This window comes from Lonchura striata, chromosome 7 (genome assembly GCF_050655825.1).
Source record: "Lonchura striata isolate lonStrDom1 chromosome 7, ASM5065582v1, whole genome shotgun sequence".
Classification (NCBI taxonomy): Eukaryota; Metazoa; Chordata; class Aves; order Passeriformes; family Estrildidae; genus Lonchura; species Lonchura striata.
Window position 1 is genome coordinate 24,107,776 of NC_140709.1, and position 20,196 is coordinate 24,127,971.

Consider the following 20,196-nt stretch of genomic DNA (forward strand, 5'->3'; position numbering starts at 1 on the left):
CAAGTAAATGTTGGTGTGCATTGAGATAGTACACAGGCAAGTCCATATTTTCAGAAGTACACAGCAAATAAACAGGAGAAAACTCACCTAAATAATTTTCTTAAAACCCCCAACATAAATCCTGAAGTACTGTACACAACGGCTGAAAAAGTATTTTCAGTCAATGTATCCTTAAAAATGAGGGAACTGAGCGGGAAAAAAATACTGTATAACGGATTCCATTTGAACTAATATTTTACAGAAACTCAAAGTGAACATTGTACAAGCAAACTTGGTACTAACATTACTAAACCCAAGATCTAAGTTTCTGTCAAAATTTGTACTGCTCTTCTAAAACATTTCAGGGTAAATAGTCTTTGTAGGCCTGAAATTAAAAACTGACTGGTGAGGTCCCAAATTACCTAGAACTACATAGTTTAATATCTACATTAAAGACTTGCTTTAACTTTTAAAACAGAATTTTTGAGGGGGTCTGCTTAGGTTTTTTTCACAACGTCTCACTGTCAGACATACAGTGCGCTGAAAATGCCAGCACACAACCTCAATGTTTTAGGAGAATGGAAATATAACCACAACCATTCTGTAGCAGTAACTAAGCTGCAACTTTCATTTCCCCAGACCAATGCAAATATTCTGAGTTTGTTTTTTAAATACTTTTAAATAAATCATTCTTTAAAATAAACCATATTTTGGATTTAACTCTTAGTTTTGCTGAGGATATCATGAACTCTATTATGCCAATGTTATGAATGTGCACCAGAACTAAGTTACAAACTTTAGCCTGTTTATCCAGCACAAGTCAAGTAAAATGGAGGCCTGATAAAACACTTTTTATTCCCCACTAGCTTTCATAAAATGGCATTTAGTCTTAAGCCAGGTAAGATCTGAATTTTCTTCTCATGACTATTTCAGCTAGTTATTTACTTGTTTGTGCATTTTCCTCTTCCTCTATATTTATCAAATTCTTATGTTGCTCAGATGCACATCAAAACTATTGATATTTAAAATAAAATATTCTTACTAGTCAGCACTAGACCTTCAAAACCACTATCTGACCTTGTTGGTTCTACAGGAATACATTTCCAGAGGCATCCTGGAAAAGGATATAAACTCTAGGAATGCTGAATTGTAAAAACCTTCATCCTCAAGTTTTTCTAGAGAAAATGCTGAATTAGCTAGTAGGATGAGGACAGCCCATTTTATCTTAAAATTGTAAAGAAATCTGCATAAAATCCCAGGCATATTCTATAATTTCCATTGTCTCTGCTTACTGAAAATAAGACCATCACAAATGCAGCATAATTTTATAAAACAACCCAAATAGAGAAAATTTAAGTCATGAGCTGTATTTATAAAATATTTCTAGAATGAGGTAACAACCAAGCTTACTTTTGCAATAAAGTATATATTGTATTAGACACTTTTTAAACTTTGAAAACCGCATTGGCTCGTTAGTATTGTATTGGTTATTGCGAGCAGTTTCAGGACATTAACTGTCCTCTCACATTACTCAGAAAGATATTGGGTACCATCTGTTCTTGCAAGAGATTTAAGTGTACATCTATTAGATATCATGCTATTTATTTAATTCAGTACCCACTTCCCATTGTTGTATCTTCTGAAAAAAAAAAGTCAATTTAATTACAAGGAATAAAGATAATCTCTTCTACCAGGCTGCCTTGTCATCATGAAAGCAGAGAGGGAACCTGCATAAAGTAGGTTACAAGCATTAGGAAGAGCAAAACTAACAGCACTTAACATTTAACAAAGATCTAACAAAACCAGAATATATGGCACTTTAAAAAAAAGTTACTATAAGCCAAGGGCTTGTCTGAATCAATCTCAGCACATCTGTCTGATGTAGAGCGTAAACAGGATTAGAGTTGGATTTATCTGCTTGACGCTAATTGTACTCACAGTTTCTGCACATGTCCACTTTTTTTTTTTCCAAATACAGCATGAAAAAAGAAAAACCTGCCTGGATAGATGAATTTCTAGGAAGTTTTATGCCCCTATTTGTCATCTCACTAATTTCAAGTGATGAGACTATCCTATCTTTTTCCTATTTATGGTAGTCAAATCTCTTATTTAACAAAAAAATTATCTCTGAATCAACTATACTGAGATAAATCAAAAGATGAGGAACTAATACACACAAATAGAGTTTAATTGTAAATAGTAAACCAAGTTTTAATTAGTTTAGAGTGTTAACTGCCTCATGTTTACAGCAAAATTGATGAAAATATACACAAAGAAAAAGAGCATTACTACTGAAAAAATAGAACAGTTTTAAAGAAAATGTGGTATTTAAGTATAAACACCAACACTTCAACAAGGAACCACTTTTTGGACTGTTATCTTACCACAGAAGCCCAATATCTAGATGTGATACTTAAGGACTTGATTTCCATAACAAATATCTGAGTACATGGAAAATACCAGAAAACACACATGAAATGTGACTATAATTCAAGTACAAGAATTGGACACTAAGCAAAGAGTGTTATACTCCCTTGGTCACAAATGCTTCCTGTGACCTTTGACAAGACACCTAGCCCTCCTGACTATAATGATTAATTAAACCTTATACACATTTTAGTCCCTCTGCCCCACTACATTTTCAAAGTTTACTTCCTTCATAGTTGATTGATACAGCTGAGTGCAGTGGAACTTAACAGAAACAATTAGAAATTTTAAAAAATCATCAAGACCATACTAAAGAAAATACAGAAATACAGTGATCAGTACTTATTATAGAACTGCTTTATTATGAAACACTTATTTATTATAACATTGATCACAGACCATCCTACACTGGATGAACACTACTTTCAATATAACAATTTGGGACATACAATAAAATATAACTATATTAATATAAACTAAAAAAGAAAAATAGAATTCTAAATATAATTATTTTTGACAGTATGTCTATAAATCTATGTTTAGGAATATTTAGTATCATGTCTAGTGCATAAAAACCAGCACCTACTAGCCCATCAGTTACTAAGCCCATTTTTCCCTCACTGTAAATCAGCAAAGCACAGAAAGCAGCATGCAGCTGATTCATAAAACCTCTACAGTTTTCAGCTACTTATTGATTAAGAAGGGCTGGCAGTGAGAAAAGCAGATATGATCTTGCCAGAAAAGCCAAGAAAAACTGCAAAGCTTTTCTGGCTATTTAGCACTTATTTAACTACTCTAAACATGAGACAGAAAAGCCATTTCAAAAAACACATGAATTTTGAATGATTTCTTATTTCAAAAAGATAGGTCATGCAACACTTCTGGTAAAATTTGATGCTATGCCTCTTACTCTCTTCTGCAAGCAGAGAAAGCAAAATTCCAGTTTCTGTTTGCCAAAAGTATCAAACGTAAGCTGAGGAGAAGGTGGTACAGCCAGGGCCAGGTTGGGGAAGGGCTGGTTTTTCTTTGAAGATTAGTTTTACATTACTCTAGTCCTTTAAAAAGGTGTTACAGGAGAAGTTTAACACAAGTAAGGCCCTAATCCAGAAATGCATTTCTCAGACTGCGTGCAATAACCTGCTTGGGAGCAGCAAGGAGCTCAGAAAGTATTACAAGGGACTGAAGGGATGCATCTCGGTTTCTGCAGAGCTGGAGAGAAAAAGCAGGGTGCAACTACTCACTTCACCTTTTAATGGCAGCTATTCACTTGCAGCAGCAGCTGTATTCCTTCAGGGCAGAAAACTGAGCTTAAAAACATCTGACAGGAATACAACCCATTTTCATTCTCCTTCTCTAGAGAATCTTAGGGAGAAGTGATGTATTTTGCCAAGCAAATGCAATTCCTTCCTGCTAATCCCTCTCTCAATACAGACACCTACCCTCCACTCCCCAGCCATGACTGTGCAGTCCAGCCCTTTTCCCCAAGTCTGGCTCTGGGCAGAACCCAGCTGAGTCAAATCATCTCCTAAAGTAACAGAGCTTGCCCACTTTTCCCCTGGTTTATTCTTCTGACACATTGTTTAGTACAATCAGTTCAACACAAGTCCTACAAAACTAGAGATGCTACAAAATGCTATGAAAATTCACAGCAGGGAAGAAGGAAGACCTGGGACTGTCTCCTTTCATCAGGTAGTCAACATGGCCTGAGCCAATCTGCTGTGCATTTTCCCTTCCAATTGTAACTCCCCAAAGAGTCAGTAAGAACTGGAAAAGAAGAAGTCATCTTATTTTAAACTACTATCACAGATAGCTACCTCTAAAAAATAATATTTTTACAAAGAATAGCAGACATATTGTAAAATAAAATTCCGGAATAAATTTGTACTTCAAGTCTCAATTTTTCAACACAACACTGGCCAAAAAATCCAAGTAATTTTCCAATGCAAATCTCAGTCACAGGATAAAGGCTTACATTACATAACAGAATAATTTCACTTATTTCTAAACACTTTTACTATAGTCACAGCATGGGTAAATCCATCTAAAACTGTAACCTTCTACCTTTCCACTTCTCCTCTTGTCCCTCACCACTTTTCAAATGGTTCTTTCCTCAAGACACTACAACCAGCTGATTCCAGCCCCTCTTCTCCACCATATCTGTTAAAAACGAATCCTCAAGCTTCTGAACATCCCCACCAAACCACAGGGCTGTTGCACATACAGCCCCTGTGCACAGCATCCTATCACAGCAACTGAAAGAAGGGCAGCTTTCGGGGACAATTGGTGTAGTCCTTGAAGTCTTGAGCTGCATCAGACTCAAGCACTTAAAATTTGGTTAAGTTTCACTACAGCTTTAAATGATGGCAATAGGCAAACTTCCAAAAAGAACAACCATCACCCAACTACTTAGTTCTGGCAGAACCAAAAGAAAAGAGGATCCCACACTGTAAGAGCATAGTTGAGTACAGCTCAGAGGCTGGCTTTGCTGGAGCTGAGGCCTTGTGGAGAAAGGCCAGGCCTGGGACTTCCCCTCTGAGCATGACCACATCTCAGAGCCATGCTCATACCCAGAATCCTGGTCAGCAGCCCATGGAAAAGGCCTTCCTGTGGTCATGAGGCTCATCAGACATCCATCCATCAAGCTTTCATTACTGTCTTGACTCAGCTCTCACATAGAGCAATGAAGTACCCTGCTTATTAACTACAGGCTAATGGCAGAATTTCATTAGAAAAACATACTGACACTGGCAGTTTGAAAAGAAGTCAGAGAGCTAATTGAGTAAATACCTCTGCAAAAAAAGTGTGATTGAAGCTTTAGCAGAAGGTCTAACGCTGTTCCAGAGAAAAAGCTTCAGCTTAAGGAAGAGGTTCCCCTTCATTCTACAAATACATTTGAAGGAGATGATTAATTTTAAAATAGCATAAAGATCTATTGGGAATAATGCTAGAACAACAAGGTAAGCTGAAAAGAAGCAAGGCAGACAAGGACTGATTCCCATCCTGAAGCATTTGAGAGGATGCATTAAGCAAAAGCTTTGCTTTTAATAATTACACTTTCTTATTAACATCAGAGCAAGAAAGAGGTCACTGGAAATGTACTATAGAAAGCTCTACATTTTATATTAAGAATATGGCCCACATACTGCCTAATTTCATAATATGATTTGGCAAGTAGCTGCAAACCTTAGTGGCTTAAACTTTGAGGCTTTTCATTTAATAAGTAAGAGAACTTATGGTAGGAACTTCAGAGTAACAACATGGTAAATAGCATCACTGATTTCCATCATTTCCCAAAACCTCCCCAAACATATGTATCAAATTAAATGATTGGTCTTACACAGACCAAATATACAGCCATCATAAAAGGGAAATTATTTTGTGAGAGATTTCTGAAATAAAGAGAAGACTGGTATCTAGTAGCCTACATGATTTAATAGAATGGGCTAGCAGAGCTGAAATATACTAAAGAATCGCCAAAGAGGAAACATGAGCTTAATTTTACATGTTCTTGAAAGCATCTCACATATACAATGTTTTGTACCTGCTAATTTATGCTACAATCACAGCAATTACTTCTGTCATTTCAGAAAATAAGGGGAAGTGGGGAAACAAATTACCTCTTATGGCCACATAACATTACTGAGTTTGATTAATACAAGTTAACAATTACTTTTACTTGGAGTCTTGCATTAGATCTGCCTCAGCCTCAAATACAGATTTAGAAACCATCCACATTGCTAAATATCAGTGTTCAGTGAATTCATCATGTCTCAAATATCTGAATTTTAGTCTCTTCTGGAAAAGGTTTTCAAGAAATATTTTCTTCAGGAAAAAAGAACAAGCAGCCCATTCTAAAGACAATTCAACTTCCCTCTGTAAACTTGATAATTCATGTACCCTAGCAAGTGATGCTTTTAGCTATCAAAGCATAGCTATCAGCTGCTAGATGAGCTCATCCATGAACTTCTATATGTTTGGCTTTATCCTCATTGATCTCTGGTCTATTTCCTTTTTTTCAGAGATTTATGAAGGAAACTCTGTGATCCTTTGTATCATTGTATCTGCTTCTCCTGCACTAGCCCAAGGGCAAGACATGGCAATAGCACCACCAGAACCTCTGACAAGCATAAAACCCTTCCCTCACCCCAACACTCAGCTGCCACTTAGGAACAGGAAGAATGCAGGCTACACCACTTTGCCTGCAGGGGTGAATAAATCCTATTTTGTTCATGTATACCACACTAGTAACAAACTTAAAAGAAAAGTATCAAAAAACTTCCAGAATTTTATTAGATTATCTTTATAATAGAGATTTTTTTTTTTCCCTTTCTTCTTATGGACGCTGTTCATATTTCTCTAACTTTATAAAATACTTTTTCATATAAAAAATATAATTTATATTACATGATAGATGTACAATAAAAAAATTACTTGGAATGCAACACCAAATTCAAGATATTCTTAGTCAATTGTGCAGTATACAAATTAGCACTTCATATAAAGAGAAGGCTTACAAAATGCAACACTCCAGAAGCTTTCTTGTATTACAATTATTTTTCTTATATAGAATTGACTCCATTTGCGATGATGCATAATTCTGGGACTGAGGAAATTACATTCTCAGACTGTCATCAATTTTAATTTTCTTTTTTTTGTAGCTTAACACTATGACATAGCTCTCACAAAAGATTTGATACCAATATGATGTGACACAACTGAACCAAACCTTAATTTCACTCACAGTGAGAAATCACAGGATTAAGTAACACTGTGCAGTCTTTTAGAAAAGTTTATTGCTTCCAGATGGATGCAAGTTTCCTTTCAGCACTGATTTTATCTTCTGTACACAGGGTGCCAATGTTACTATAAATATAGTCAAAAGCAGTTATAAAGATAAATTATTAAAATATTGACACAAACAAGCTCATACAATAGTTCATCTCTGCACAAAGTAAGGATAACTACATTAGAGTGCTGTGTGTCTCACAAATGTTCAATAGAACAACATGCACACCCTTTTTAGAAATTACTACCCGTACATGAACAAGCACAAACGTCCAAGGTATCCAGAAAATGATTTCTAATTCCAACTGCGTGCTCTTTGCCCCATGTTGTGTAGTGCCATGTGTTTCCCTGCGTGGTGCCACCAGGACACCCACCTGTGCCCGTGGATCTGCACCGAGCTCAGGGCACGCTCACTGCATCGAGCAGCAGGCACACTGCAACACACCCGTGTCAAACAAAAACTGCAGATAAGAAATATCTCTGAGCTAATTTAAATTGTGGTCCATTGCATCAGATGCTTATAAAGTCTATCAACAGGCCTACAAAATATTTAGCAGAAAAAAATAATGCTAGGCAATATCTGGTTAGTCTATAAAAAATTATATATAATGCTATTCTGAAAATTAAAATGCACTCAAAATTATCAGGTGTAGCCCTTAGAGTTGTTTTAATATTTTATGTTGTTATACCATTCAGAAATTATATTAATAAATGGTAATGAGTCATTTAAATATTTTTTGAAATTTTCATGAGATTATCAAAAATCTGGAGATCTCCATTTTGAATTGTGACATAATCAGTGCATAAAGTAGAATAAGTTAATGCATTTCAGAGAACATGCAGAATTCATAAAATGCTTTATGAATAAAATGTCAACATTGAGTACCATGAAATTCAACATTAAGTATAGAGCTAACTTTCACTTTTATATCAAATGACTGTATTAGTATACTAAGTACATATATGGAAACCTACCTATTTTCTGACTGCTTTAAAACAGAGCCACTCATCAAAAAAACCCTCCAAAGAAACACACCCCAAAATGCTCCACAATGTCTGCTTTGCATCCTGGCATGCACCAACAACTTCAAACAAACCTCTCCAATGTACTTTATGCAAGTTATTTGGCATCTACTACCAACTCCTCTTACCTCCAGTACAGTAACTGCACTTGCAGTTCACATTTACATTCCTAATCCTAGTACTAAGTACTAAAATCAAACTGAAAGATTACTTATTGACATATAAAAACAAACAAACAAGCCAATTTCTGATCAGTCTTCACTGTTGAATAAATACGCCAGATGACAAAGATGCACTTCAAATCTCCCATAATATACAGAAAATTTTACTTCCTCAAACTTCTAAATGCTAGCATTACACTAGTATGCACAGGGATTGTCATTATGAGGCTGAAGTAAGTATCTTACTTGCAGATCCTATGAATTTTACTCACAGTATCACAATCTTGCATATGGTGGCAGAGTCAGGGAGCAATTCCCATTCAGAGCACCCACACAGCAACAGAGATGCATCTTCAGACTCTTCAGCACACACTTGCACAGTGTGTTATTGTTACTATTCCATACATGTTTTCCTTTATCACAATATTAAGTCTATTTTTCCTCATTTAAAAGTAAATTTAAGAAATATTAGTTTTTACACATATCCAGACGCATATTACAAATAATACAATAATCTTTGACTTAGCCATAAAGTGAATTAGTGCAAGAAAATTATCACCACCTGTGTTCAAGTAATAATCAGTATTGATATCTTGGCACACATTTTTAAGTGGCTGACATAACAAACAGGAATGGATGTTTTATATTAAGGGTTTTCTTCTGTGAACATCAGAAATCTTCTCAAATATATTTATGGATAAATAAATATATTTTTCAATAAATAATTATTTAAATAAATATAATTTTTTCCATAAATATATTTATGGGAAAATACCATCAAAGTATATTGAAGTTACACTTTTTCCCTATCTGAAATTGATCAAACTAGACCAATTGCAATTGTTTTAGACTCTTATCCTATACAAGTCTATGTCTTTGGAATTTACCTTCCTTTCTCCACAACAAAAATAAATATATAAAAAAACACCCAATACTACAATAATTGGAAGCAGTCACATGAACAGTATTTTTAAGGGAATTATGGATAAGAAATTCAAGTTTCCTATACAGTCTGCTCCTGCTCTGTAATTCTTAACCAACATTTAATAAAATTAACCCCTTTGTATTTTGTTAGGCAAATAACATACTTTCTTTAAGTGGTACTGTTTCACCAATAAAAAGAAGTACCTTGCAAATGGAAGGTTAGGCAAGCTGAAGTTCAAATTCTATCATCAAATCTTGCTTGGCACTGCAGACACTGGTGGAATTGCAAACTAGTGATGTGTGTGCTTTTACTCAAAATATCCTTTAAATATAATTCAACTGGTTTCTGGTATGTAAGAGCAGCAATACCAGGACAGAGCAAATGTCCATCTGTCCCAGTATCTTATATCAAACCATAGCCATAGGCAGATGCTAAGAGAAGAGAAGGAATAAAGAAAGCATTTATTCTGTTTCCCACTAGTACTTTTCCATTCCCCACCTGTTTTCATTTGGGACATCCTGAACTGACTGTGGTTTCTACACATTTAAGAGCAGTAAAATGAGACCTTCTATCTCCATCTGAATCCACAAAATCTTTCAGCATTAACAATCCTTTGGCAGTAAGTGTTACAGTTCTCTTATCTATTCATTTGGTTTTCAGTCTGGTTCTGCTCAGCCTTATTAGAAGCACTTTATTTCTTATGCTGCAAAACTGCCACCTACTTGTTCCAGACCATCTCAAGTACTTTCCTTGCAGACCAAAAAGTGCCAGCCTGGTCTGCCACTCTCATCCAGAAGCCATTATGTACCTTTACCCACTGTCACCCCTTGAACCTTCTCCAGTCCCACATTGCCTTTGCTGAGGACACTGAACTGCACACAGTATCCAAGATGTGGTTAAATAACTGCTGGTTTATAGAGCATACAAACATCTGCTTTAGTCTCTACTTACGTTCTAATTATCCTTAACATAATAATCCTAACAACTGTTTAAGTGACAGATGACATTTTCCACATGATAAACCTATAATCATGCACATTAGGAACAGTATAGCTTCAGCTCCTGATCTTTATTCCAAGATGATGGCATTCAAGTAAGAGATCAATACACTAATAATTTCACTATGTGTAATTATTCACACTCTTGGACTCACTGTCCTGTTGCCTAGTCAAATCTGTAAAATTGCAATACCTTTGAAGTTGTGCTGTAGGCAAGAACTTACTTTATTGCTCTGCTCCTGCATAAAATCAATATTGTTAAATGCTAATGAAAAAAAAAAAAATAGTATCTGCTTTAAGCAAGACAAACATTTGGGTACATTTAAATCATGATACATTCAGTACTGAATTTCTGTGTGTACGTTCCCCAAATGGTTTCCATAAAACAAGTGAGACCTAGGGACAAAATTTCAAAATCACCACCTGCTCATCTCCATCATATTTTAAATAATTAACTACAAAAAAAAAAAAAAAGCTCTTATTTAATTTTAACTTGTACTGCAGTTAAAAAAAGAAACAAACATTGATCATGTACATATTTCTCTCCTAAGCATTGTTTTCCAAACCAACTCCAGTTACTATTAGCCCTGTTTAATGAGTGTGTTGCAGTCAAGTGACCAAGAAACATTACATTTGACATTAAATACTCAGAGTATTCTTTTTCCTTAAATAAAAACAATACAAAATTAAAAATAGACATCTGTATACAATCTTTTCCCAATCATGAAAACATACAATACACTTAGGTTTACCAGAGAATGTCAGCTGCAGAATATATGGAATGAAATCACAAATCTGTTCAAAGTTTGAATCTGACATGAGTTACCACCATCTATAGCCATCTAACTGTTAGTATATTATTCACTGGCACCACAATAATTTTGATCCCTAGCTAATCACCTCACTCCAAGTTCAATTACATAGATGTGACAGAGCAGGCCTTTGGGAAACCCAAAACCATCCAAGTGTGAAATCTTTCAGTGCCTTTCTTGACAGAGCATTTTGACAAGTCTCTAAAAGGCCATGCAACAAACAGGAGATCAGAGAGAGGACTTGGACAGGAGCAATCTCATTTTGAACCATCTTCAGAACAGTCAACAGATCAGCCAGGCAAAGATGTGCTATTTTCACATAGAAACACAGCAAATCACCTTGAATGTTTTCCTATTTACTGTTAGCAACCTATTTACAAGAATTTTCACTCCTTAGAATTACATAGGGCTTTCTTCAAAAGCCATTTTCATATGTTATTTTTAAGTGACAATACTTGTTCTATTTATACTATGCTGTACTAAAACAACACAGAAAAATATAACTACAAGATAATTTTTAAACTTTTGTCAAATGACAGGAGGGTAATATAACAATGAGTACTTAATTACCCAAACTCAGCTCAGTATGTGCAAAACAGCATTATACTTATTCATAAGGATTCATTGCTGTTACCCTTAACTTGATCATTCACGTGTCAAATTTTGTTTTTCCAAGACTGTCTGCTCTGTGTAAAGATCTGTTTCCAGGATACCTATAATTGTGCAGTACATAACATCTGTTGCTTTGCATTTTGAGAGCCTCACAAAGAATACTTTCCTATATTCACTTGAGTGTATGGACTGGCAGAACAGATATATTGTCACAGTTCAAATAAACTGACAACTACAGCAACTATTCAGTACTGAAAAGCATCCAGCTACCATCTGACGTTGCTCAAACAGGCAAAAGCCAGGAAATTCAGAGTTCAGCACTGAATTCTGTTAATGAACTGACCACTTGTTTAAACTTGCAACACACAGGTGAGAAATAGCCATATGCTAGAGACCAGTGAGTTACACCAAGTCATTGAAAAAATTGTTGTCAGTGATTTAAAATATTCCTATGACAAGTAAGTGAAAAACTGGGGAAGGAGGAAGTTCCACCAGATCTTAAACATAAGTGAATTATGTTTCATCAAATCCCTTACAGGTAGGCTACCAGACATCAAGTCTCACACAAAAAAAACAACGATGCTTACAATGTCCATTTTCTTTTATAACACCTGAGTCACTGTTCAAATATTCTCTTCAACTAAAGAGGGAAGGGTTCCTAAATCACAGGACAAGAGTTCCAAAACTACCTCCCTAGAGAAATAGTTTGAGACGTACCATCCACACTTTTAGTCCACAGACACCAGTATTTTTGAAACAACCTGAACAATTGAAAGGAAGGTGTTCTAGTCACTTATTTTAAGCCAGCAGTTTAAAAAGTTTTTAAAAAAATCACAACCCAAAAAATTGACAGTTAATATCTATGAGACAGGAATCAATTTAGAAAAGGATCTTGGTAAAACACAATTCTATAGCAGTCACAGCACTAAATGGCAAAAAGGTCAAATTTTGAAAGGAAACAGCAGATACCACCACAAAACTAGCAGATGTTCCTAAAGGATCATCTGTACAAAAACATAAGCATATGTGAGAGAAATCCAACACTATCACGAAATCAGTTGGTGTCTAACATAATAGCAGTTCCTTATGGCAATATGGTAATACATGTATCAGATACTCAACACATTATGGCTTTTTGTCTGCACATACTGTTGCAACATAAGTCATAAAATCCAGGACCACTGATTTCCTCAAAAGGAAAACATTCATTCCACAACCCACAAATGTTAAGGAACACAGATTATTCTGTTCTTCAGATTATGTTCTCAGATTTTCAACCACTTAAGCTTTTTCATAAATTGCTTTAGTAGGATAAAAATACCTTCGGAGTACTGCATGTGCTAAATAAAACCTTCCTTCTAAAGGCAGTGCATAATATAGCCAGATAAACCTAAAGCAAACAGCAAACAAAAAGGGATTTCTTCTATCCAATATCTATTTATTTGGGTTTTACATAATTGCAACAGTATCTATTATTTACTTGCTGCTTCTGTAACATAAGTAGTTAACGTGACATTTACAAGGAGAGCAAAATTGTTTCTCTAAGTTTAGTTTTATTGATTCCAACAAGAGCAGGTGGCAGACTTCCCTGCTTTTATTTCTATTTTGCAACTGCAGGAAAAAAAAAATGCATTTTTATGCATTTTCCAATTAATTACACTTAAAAGTTAAGATAAGTAGGAAACATTTGATGCAATAGAAAAAGACAAAGGCGCATAAGAGAGGGGTACAGATTCAGGGATGATATAATAAATGACAATCAAAGAAAGAATACAACAGCATCTAGGATCTGAAAGAAGGGCTAAAAAAGTTAGTGTTTCTGAAGGGCCAAAAACCAGGATAATTAAGAAACTGAGATAAGAGACTTCTCTTAGATATGGGAAGATAAGAAAACTTAGATATGGGATTTGACTGCATATTCTTTAATAATTTAAAAGGAACACTCATTTACACTGAGAAAGAGTTACAGTGTTACAGCACTATTGTGGATATTAAAATATCACTAGCATGGGTATCAAAGATTGGTTAGCATATCAACTTTTTTTTGATATACACCTTTGGATTTTCTTCATCATGTTCTATAAGCAGGACCATCAATTGATTCTTGCACACCTTTGCCCAAAAGGCATAGTCAAGAGTTGTCAACTACGCTGTGAACAAGAAAATTACAGAACCTTGATATTTTTTTTTTAATAAATTCACATTCTACTTCTTATTACCTTATTATGTCTCCTCTAACTCCCCAGTGATTCCTCACCCTGCAGCACACACCCTCCCACCACAGCATCACCCTGTATGTCTCCCTGTCTGCCCAGCAACAGCTCCAGCATCCCCTCCCTTCACTCACACCCTCTCCACAGTACCCACAAATCCCTCCCACACCCACGGGGCACTGCCCCAGAGCCCCTGCACCCACAATACATCAGCTCACCCCCACACAGAGCTCCTGACTGCCCCCTGATCCCCTCCTATCAATCCTCCAATCCCCACCTATCAATCCTCCAATCCCCACCTATCAATCCTCCAATCCCCACCTATCAATCCTTCGATCCCTAACTATCAATCCTTCGATCCCTAACTATCAATCCTTCGATCCCTAACTATCAATCCTTCGATCCCCACCTATCAATCCTCCGATCCCCACCTATCAATCCTCCAATCCCCACCTATCAATCCTCCAATCCCCAACTATCAATCCTTCAGTTCCCTCCTATCAATCCTTCGATCCCCCTGCTCAGTGCCAAAGCCCAGCCCCAGCCACGCCTGGCTTGTTCCTGGTGTGCCAACTGCCCCATGATGCACAACGTGCCAAGCACCCAGCCAGGCACCAGCCTCACTCCCCAGGCAGAAAGGAGGAGAGGAATAAAGCAAAACACAGCCTTAGCTGTAATAACAGAACATGGAAAAGACTTAATCATTACACAGTGCTACAGGAGAAACAAAGGAAAAAAACCCAACCACAAAAAAAAAAGCCCATCACTTTAATCCAAGCCTAAAACTTGCTGAGTTGATGGCCTACAAGAGCCACAAATTCATAAACAGAAAGTTTTGCATTAAAAAGACCATAAAGAAGGGTTACTTTCTAGGAAAGCTAAATAAATCCTGTTATTCAAATTCCCATAGCATCAGAATCCAACTCACTAATGCAGGCAACACTTGCTGTGTATCCAAACCTGAAGACACAAATATAATTTTCAAGAACTAGCAAAGGAACTTTTTTCCTGGAACAAATATTTAAATATCTGATGTCTCTCTTTGGAGGTAGAGAATTAAAGTGCATATAAAAGGCCCTATCAGATCTCCAAAAGATGTTAGCCCTTTTTAATGTAAGCAAAGAGGTGCATCAATGTGTGAAATAAAAGAAAGAACAGAAAGAATGAAACAACATAAATTGTACCACAAACACATGAACTGATCTTCAATAAAGGAAAAAAACAAAACAGTCCCCTGAAATAAAGAACAAATTTTAAGACTCCTTCCATAAATATTTTTCCATTTCCACAATAAATTGTAGATTAGTAGATTATTTTGCAGCTTCATGCAGCATTTTTCTAAAATACATTAATTTTACAGACTTCCTGGGAAAAGATTTGAGAGTCTTATAACTTCAGACACCATGGGATTGTTCAAAACTGCATGTTTTAATCCATGTATTAACATGGCACATGAATACCTCACTTTCAGTTACGCTTCATATTTTTTAATTCTCTTCCTTAAAATAGTTCTTCTGTTTGGGTAGCAGGTGAGCCACTTGGACAAAATATGTTCTCTACATATCAGAAGTAGAACCAAAAGCTTGGAATTCGGTCCTCTTGGAACTTCAGTAATTCACTTTTTGTAACAGCTAGTTTCCACTGCCATTGTTCCTGACTGACCGATAGACTGACAGATGTCTTACTTTAGAGATCCCAAACAGACTATTGGTATCTATTTCAGCCACATCTGTTCCTAAATAGCCTTGGCAACAGGCCACTATGCACTCGGAATTAATTTTAAGTCCTTTATTGCTGACTCTTTCACTGTTGAAATACATCAGTGATTCTTTTTCCCTATTGCTGCACTTACATAGAATATCTGTAAATCTATATTTTAGATTAATATCAACAACAACTACAGCATACTACAGATAAGACTAGTATACTTAAACAATACATTGATTCGTTTTAATTAATTATAAAGTATATATTTTTTATTTTTATCTTGTTCATCGTGAAATATATATTCAACAGTACATTGACCTCTGGATTACTCCAAGGTCTTATTTCCTTGTTCTTTAATTAATTTAGAAATTATGTTCAATTACCTATACTTAAAAAAGCAAGTTTTATCCAGATTATTACTATTATTATCCTGACTATTAGCCCCACCTGCAAGCTGTCAGTCAGATAATGACTTAATATACCATTCAGTTTAGTACACTAAACACACAAGAAATTACACTTAAAAAGTTTTTCAGGATGATCAAAATCCTCCAGGCTTTGCATACTGGTAAAGCACTGGACAATTGCCAGTTTTGTTACACTTCCTGACAGAAATCTGCTGAAAAACTGCAATTATTGTCAGTTTAGAAACTCTGTAGCAAACTTTAAAAACATGATGGAGGCTTTAAAAATTATCAGAATTAAAGTCTTTATTTAGCAACAAAAAAAAAAAAAAAATCATATGCATAAAGAGGATACAAATGATCTTCTGGGAACTTTGAAAAATCACATATAATATTCAAATCTGTACTTAACATAGTTTTATCTGCTATAGTTTTGAAGCAGCATTCCAAATGAAAACCTCCACAGTTCAGGGCTGGAATATCAATAGAGAAGCCTTGTATTTTTCTTAATTTCCATTATTATAGCATAGGAATGCCACATAGAAAGAAGCTAGAGAAAAAAACTACCAGCTACTGACTGTGAGCTTTGCTTTTCACTGGGGCATCCAGGGCACTGTTAAAAGCAAGCGACCAGCTACGGGTCAGAGGGGTTGTGCCCCCAGGGGGGGGAACAGGCTCAGCTGAGCTGCACACCCAGGCTGGAGCTGCAGCCTTTCCAAGGGGACAGCTGAGCCTCACACTTGTCCACGTTCCCACCTGACACATTCACTCCCTCAGGCTCCACACCCAGCTGCCTGCCCAAGACTCATTTCTGCCATAAGCTTTGTTATAACAAATAACACACAAAATTCATAATGGGTCATGCTTATTTCAGAGGTAGGAACTTTGCTGTAGAGTGAGCAATGAAGAAAGCCATCAAAAATCATCAGCAAGCATGGGTAGTGTCGTGGTTTGACACAAAAAAAGAATTTTCTCAGAAAGAAGAGGTCAGTTTAGATATTGACTAATTGAAGGTAGATAGGCCAAAAGCCTCTTGAAGACAGAAGCTGCAGAACACCAGGACAGAGTAAAGAAGGAAGTCCTCTGGATAATCAGGCTGCCTAGAGCCCCCCAGGAACAGCACAGCGGAGAAGAACTACACATACATCATTGTGACGTGCCTGGGCCCAGGCACAGCAGATGTCCCTTGCCTGGGAACTTTGAGCTGCAGCTTTGAGCTCTGGTAGAATCTGGAGGAGCCAAGGCTGCACAACCTACCACGTGTAAGAACAAACAATCGGAACCACAGAGCTGCAGATGACAAACGACAACTTCAGCAAGACAGGAATTCATCTAGAGAACTATGGGGGATAGGAGATTAGGAAAAAGGGAATAAAGCAACTACCTTATAGTTCTCTGATTTTGACAGGCTACAGCAATTGCCATAGAAGAAAGACCTTTCCCTCAAATAGGAAGAATTGCTACATATGAGTCCAAGCAAGTGACATTCAGCAGCACTTGCAAAGAGTGAAGACCTGGCTTGACCTCCCAGAGCCTCAGGCAAGCTACATTAGGAAGCTTTTGGGTTGGAGAGAACATGCATAAGCCAAATCCCAGTGGAAAGACTTGTCCAGAGAGCTGTTAGCCATCTCTGAACACTCCACTGCTGTACGTATGTACGAATGAGACCCTACCACAGATGGCTCCTCCCAGCACCAGTACAGAACACCCCAGGGTAAGTGCTACTGGGAGCCAAGAATGAGGGAGAGAAAAAGTATTCAAGTTCCAGAATTTGCATTTGACTGCTGCAACTGCAGCCTCTCAAAAATGAAACTATTCAGCAGCTCAATGCATAAAACCAAATTGTCAGAGAAAGAAGTTTCAGCATATATTTAATGCATGTGCAGCAAAAGCCCAAATCCTGATAAAATTGGCAGCAGCTTTTCATAGTGCTGCTTTCCATAGGGCTCCTGAAGTCCTGCCATCTGCTATAGGTCTGACTGTAGGCACTGCATACTTCATTACCTTTCAGGAGCTATGAAAAGTTTCTGATGCCTGTATGAAAGTAGCAACTGAGAGGGATTAATTTTTCCTAGGAAAACAAACAAACCAAACCAGCCAAACAAACAAACAAACAAAAAGTCAAAAACACACAAATCCCAAACCACAGAATATACTCCCCATCCCTGGAAGAATGGGGCAATATACACCAGAATCTATTCTTCCTGTCTGAACCTTAATATCCTTCAATGATGATGATTACAAGACAATTACAGACCTAGTTCCTGATATATGGCAATTCAACCTACATTAAAGGAGGCAAAATGTAAAGTGACACTCATATTAGAGGTCTACACACAGAACTAAATAATTAATAAATCACATTACAGATCACATACACAGAGACCTGCAGATAGTCCCAAATGAGAAGGAAGAGAGCCTTCAGCAGTAAGTACCAGCATTACACAAGGCACCAGACTGGCTCCCCAAGAGGAGGGACTGTGTCCCCACACCGGCTGAAGGCAGTCAGAACTCAGTGGTGCAGGTATTTAAGTGTGAGGGCAGCACTACATTAACTCGGTTACACTGTGCAGAGAGAGGAGTCAGCGGCAGGGCACGACTGTGTATTTATTTGTTCAATTTCGGTAGCTCCGGTATCCCAACATGCTTACATTAAATGAACCATAATAACTTCATCTGCGACTACTTCTTTGCTTCTCAAAGTGCTGACTCCATGGCGATGAGATCTTACCTATAGGAACTTTTTAAGTTCTGTCCAACACTCTTATAAAAAGCCCGACAACCTAACCATGCCATCCCGGAAGGCAAACACGCTGCCTGGAAACTGCATTCCTGAATACAACAACTTTGACTCCTCTTTCTTGCAAACACTGGGAGGTCACTGAAATAAACAAGCACGTTTAGGAGGGTGTATGCAGTTTTACAACTATGTATATGCTTTCACAGTTTCTAGGAGAAAAATATCTATTTGGATACGTTCAAGCAGCATTCCCTTGCTTCTTAAACTTTTGTACATAATTTGTTTCACTTGATCAAATCCTGGAACCACACTTTCTCAGTGTGTCCCCGTGTGAACACCACAGAGCAACGACGTGGCAACAGAAGCCTCATCACAAAACTCAGGCACATCCCGCAAAACCATACTCTCCTCTGTGCTCTACTTGGCAGCTCCCGTAGCTGCCAAAGAGTATAAGCCGGGAAAAGTTGATGCCGTAGAAACAAAATCAAATCCTCTTACTGCTCTGCCTGGGGCTAAGAGGCCTTAAAAACATGCTCTCTACCTTCTGTCCCTTTCGTATGACCCACCAAGAGGACAATATTCTTGCCAGAGAGAGCTGGTTCAGGTACAAGACACTCAAAGCGTTATGAACAATTTCTTTTTCTTTTCAGTCAGCAAAGTAACTTCGAAGGGAACAGAGGTGCCCGACAGCACTGCCTTTAAGCACTTTACTGCAATCCCGGCTTAGGGTGACTGCCCCGCGCTGCCCCGGCCGCCTGTCCCCGCTGGCCGCACAGCCCAGCCCGCCCCGGCCCGGGCGGACAGCCCTGCCCCGCCCTGCCCCGTCCCACCTGTGGGGCTCTCGGGCAGGATGGGGCTCCAGCGGAGCCGCCGGGCGCTCAGAACCACGTCGCAGCTCCTCTTGCCGATCTCGAAGATGCCCCTGAGGAGCGGCTCGTCCCCCTCCCGGGCCGGCGGGGCCGCGGCCAGCGGGACCACCCTCCGCCGCCGCTCCTGGGGCGCGGCGCGGGCGCGGCGCTGCGGGCGGGCGAGCGGGGCGGCGGCGCCCGGCATGGCGGCGGCGGCAGCCCGGCTCCGTGCCGGCACCCCCGCGGCACCCCCGCGGCACCCCGCTCCGCCCCGGCACCCCCGCTCCGCCCCGGCCCCGAGCCGGCACCCCGCTCCGCCCCGGCACCCCCGCTCCGCCCCGGCCCCGAGCCGGCACCCCGCTCCGCCCCGGCCCCGCCGCAGCGCCCGCCGCCCGCCGGGCCCAGCCGCGCCCGCCCCGCCCCGCAGGCGGGGCCGCCCCGCCCGGGGGCCGGCGGGAGGGCGCCGGCCGGGCCCTCGGCCGGCAGCGGCGGGACGGCGGGGCTCGGCTGCCGGCAGCGGCAGAGCGCGGGGCGGCACCGGCCCCACCGCGTCAGGTGCGCT

General features: G+C 38.6%; 1 protein-coding gene across 4 annotated transcripts in view; it reads right to left on the minus strand.

The window, feature by feature from the left end:
• CERKL (CERK like autophagy regulator) overlaps window positions 1-19,839 on the minus strand; it is a 52,727-nt gene extending 32,888 nt beyond the window's left edge. For all 4 annotated transcript variants that reach the window (XR_014956746.1, XM_085585166.1, XM_031505397.3 and 1 more), the window contains exon 1: window positions 19,617-19,839. Coding sequence is in view for 3 of the 4 variants with exons in the window: in XM_085585166.1 (XP_085441292.1) it covers window positions 19,617-19,839 (223 nt within the window). In the remaining variant the exon portion in view is untranslated. The remainder of the gene's footprint in view (window positions 1-19,616) is intronic.
• Window positions 19,840-20,196: the final 357 nt, after the last annotated feature.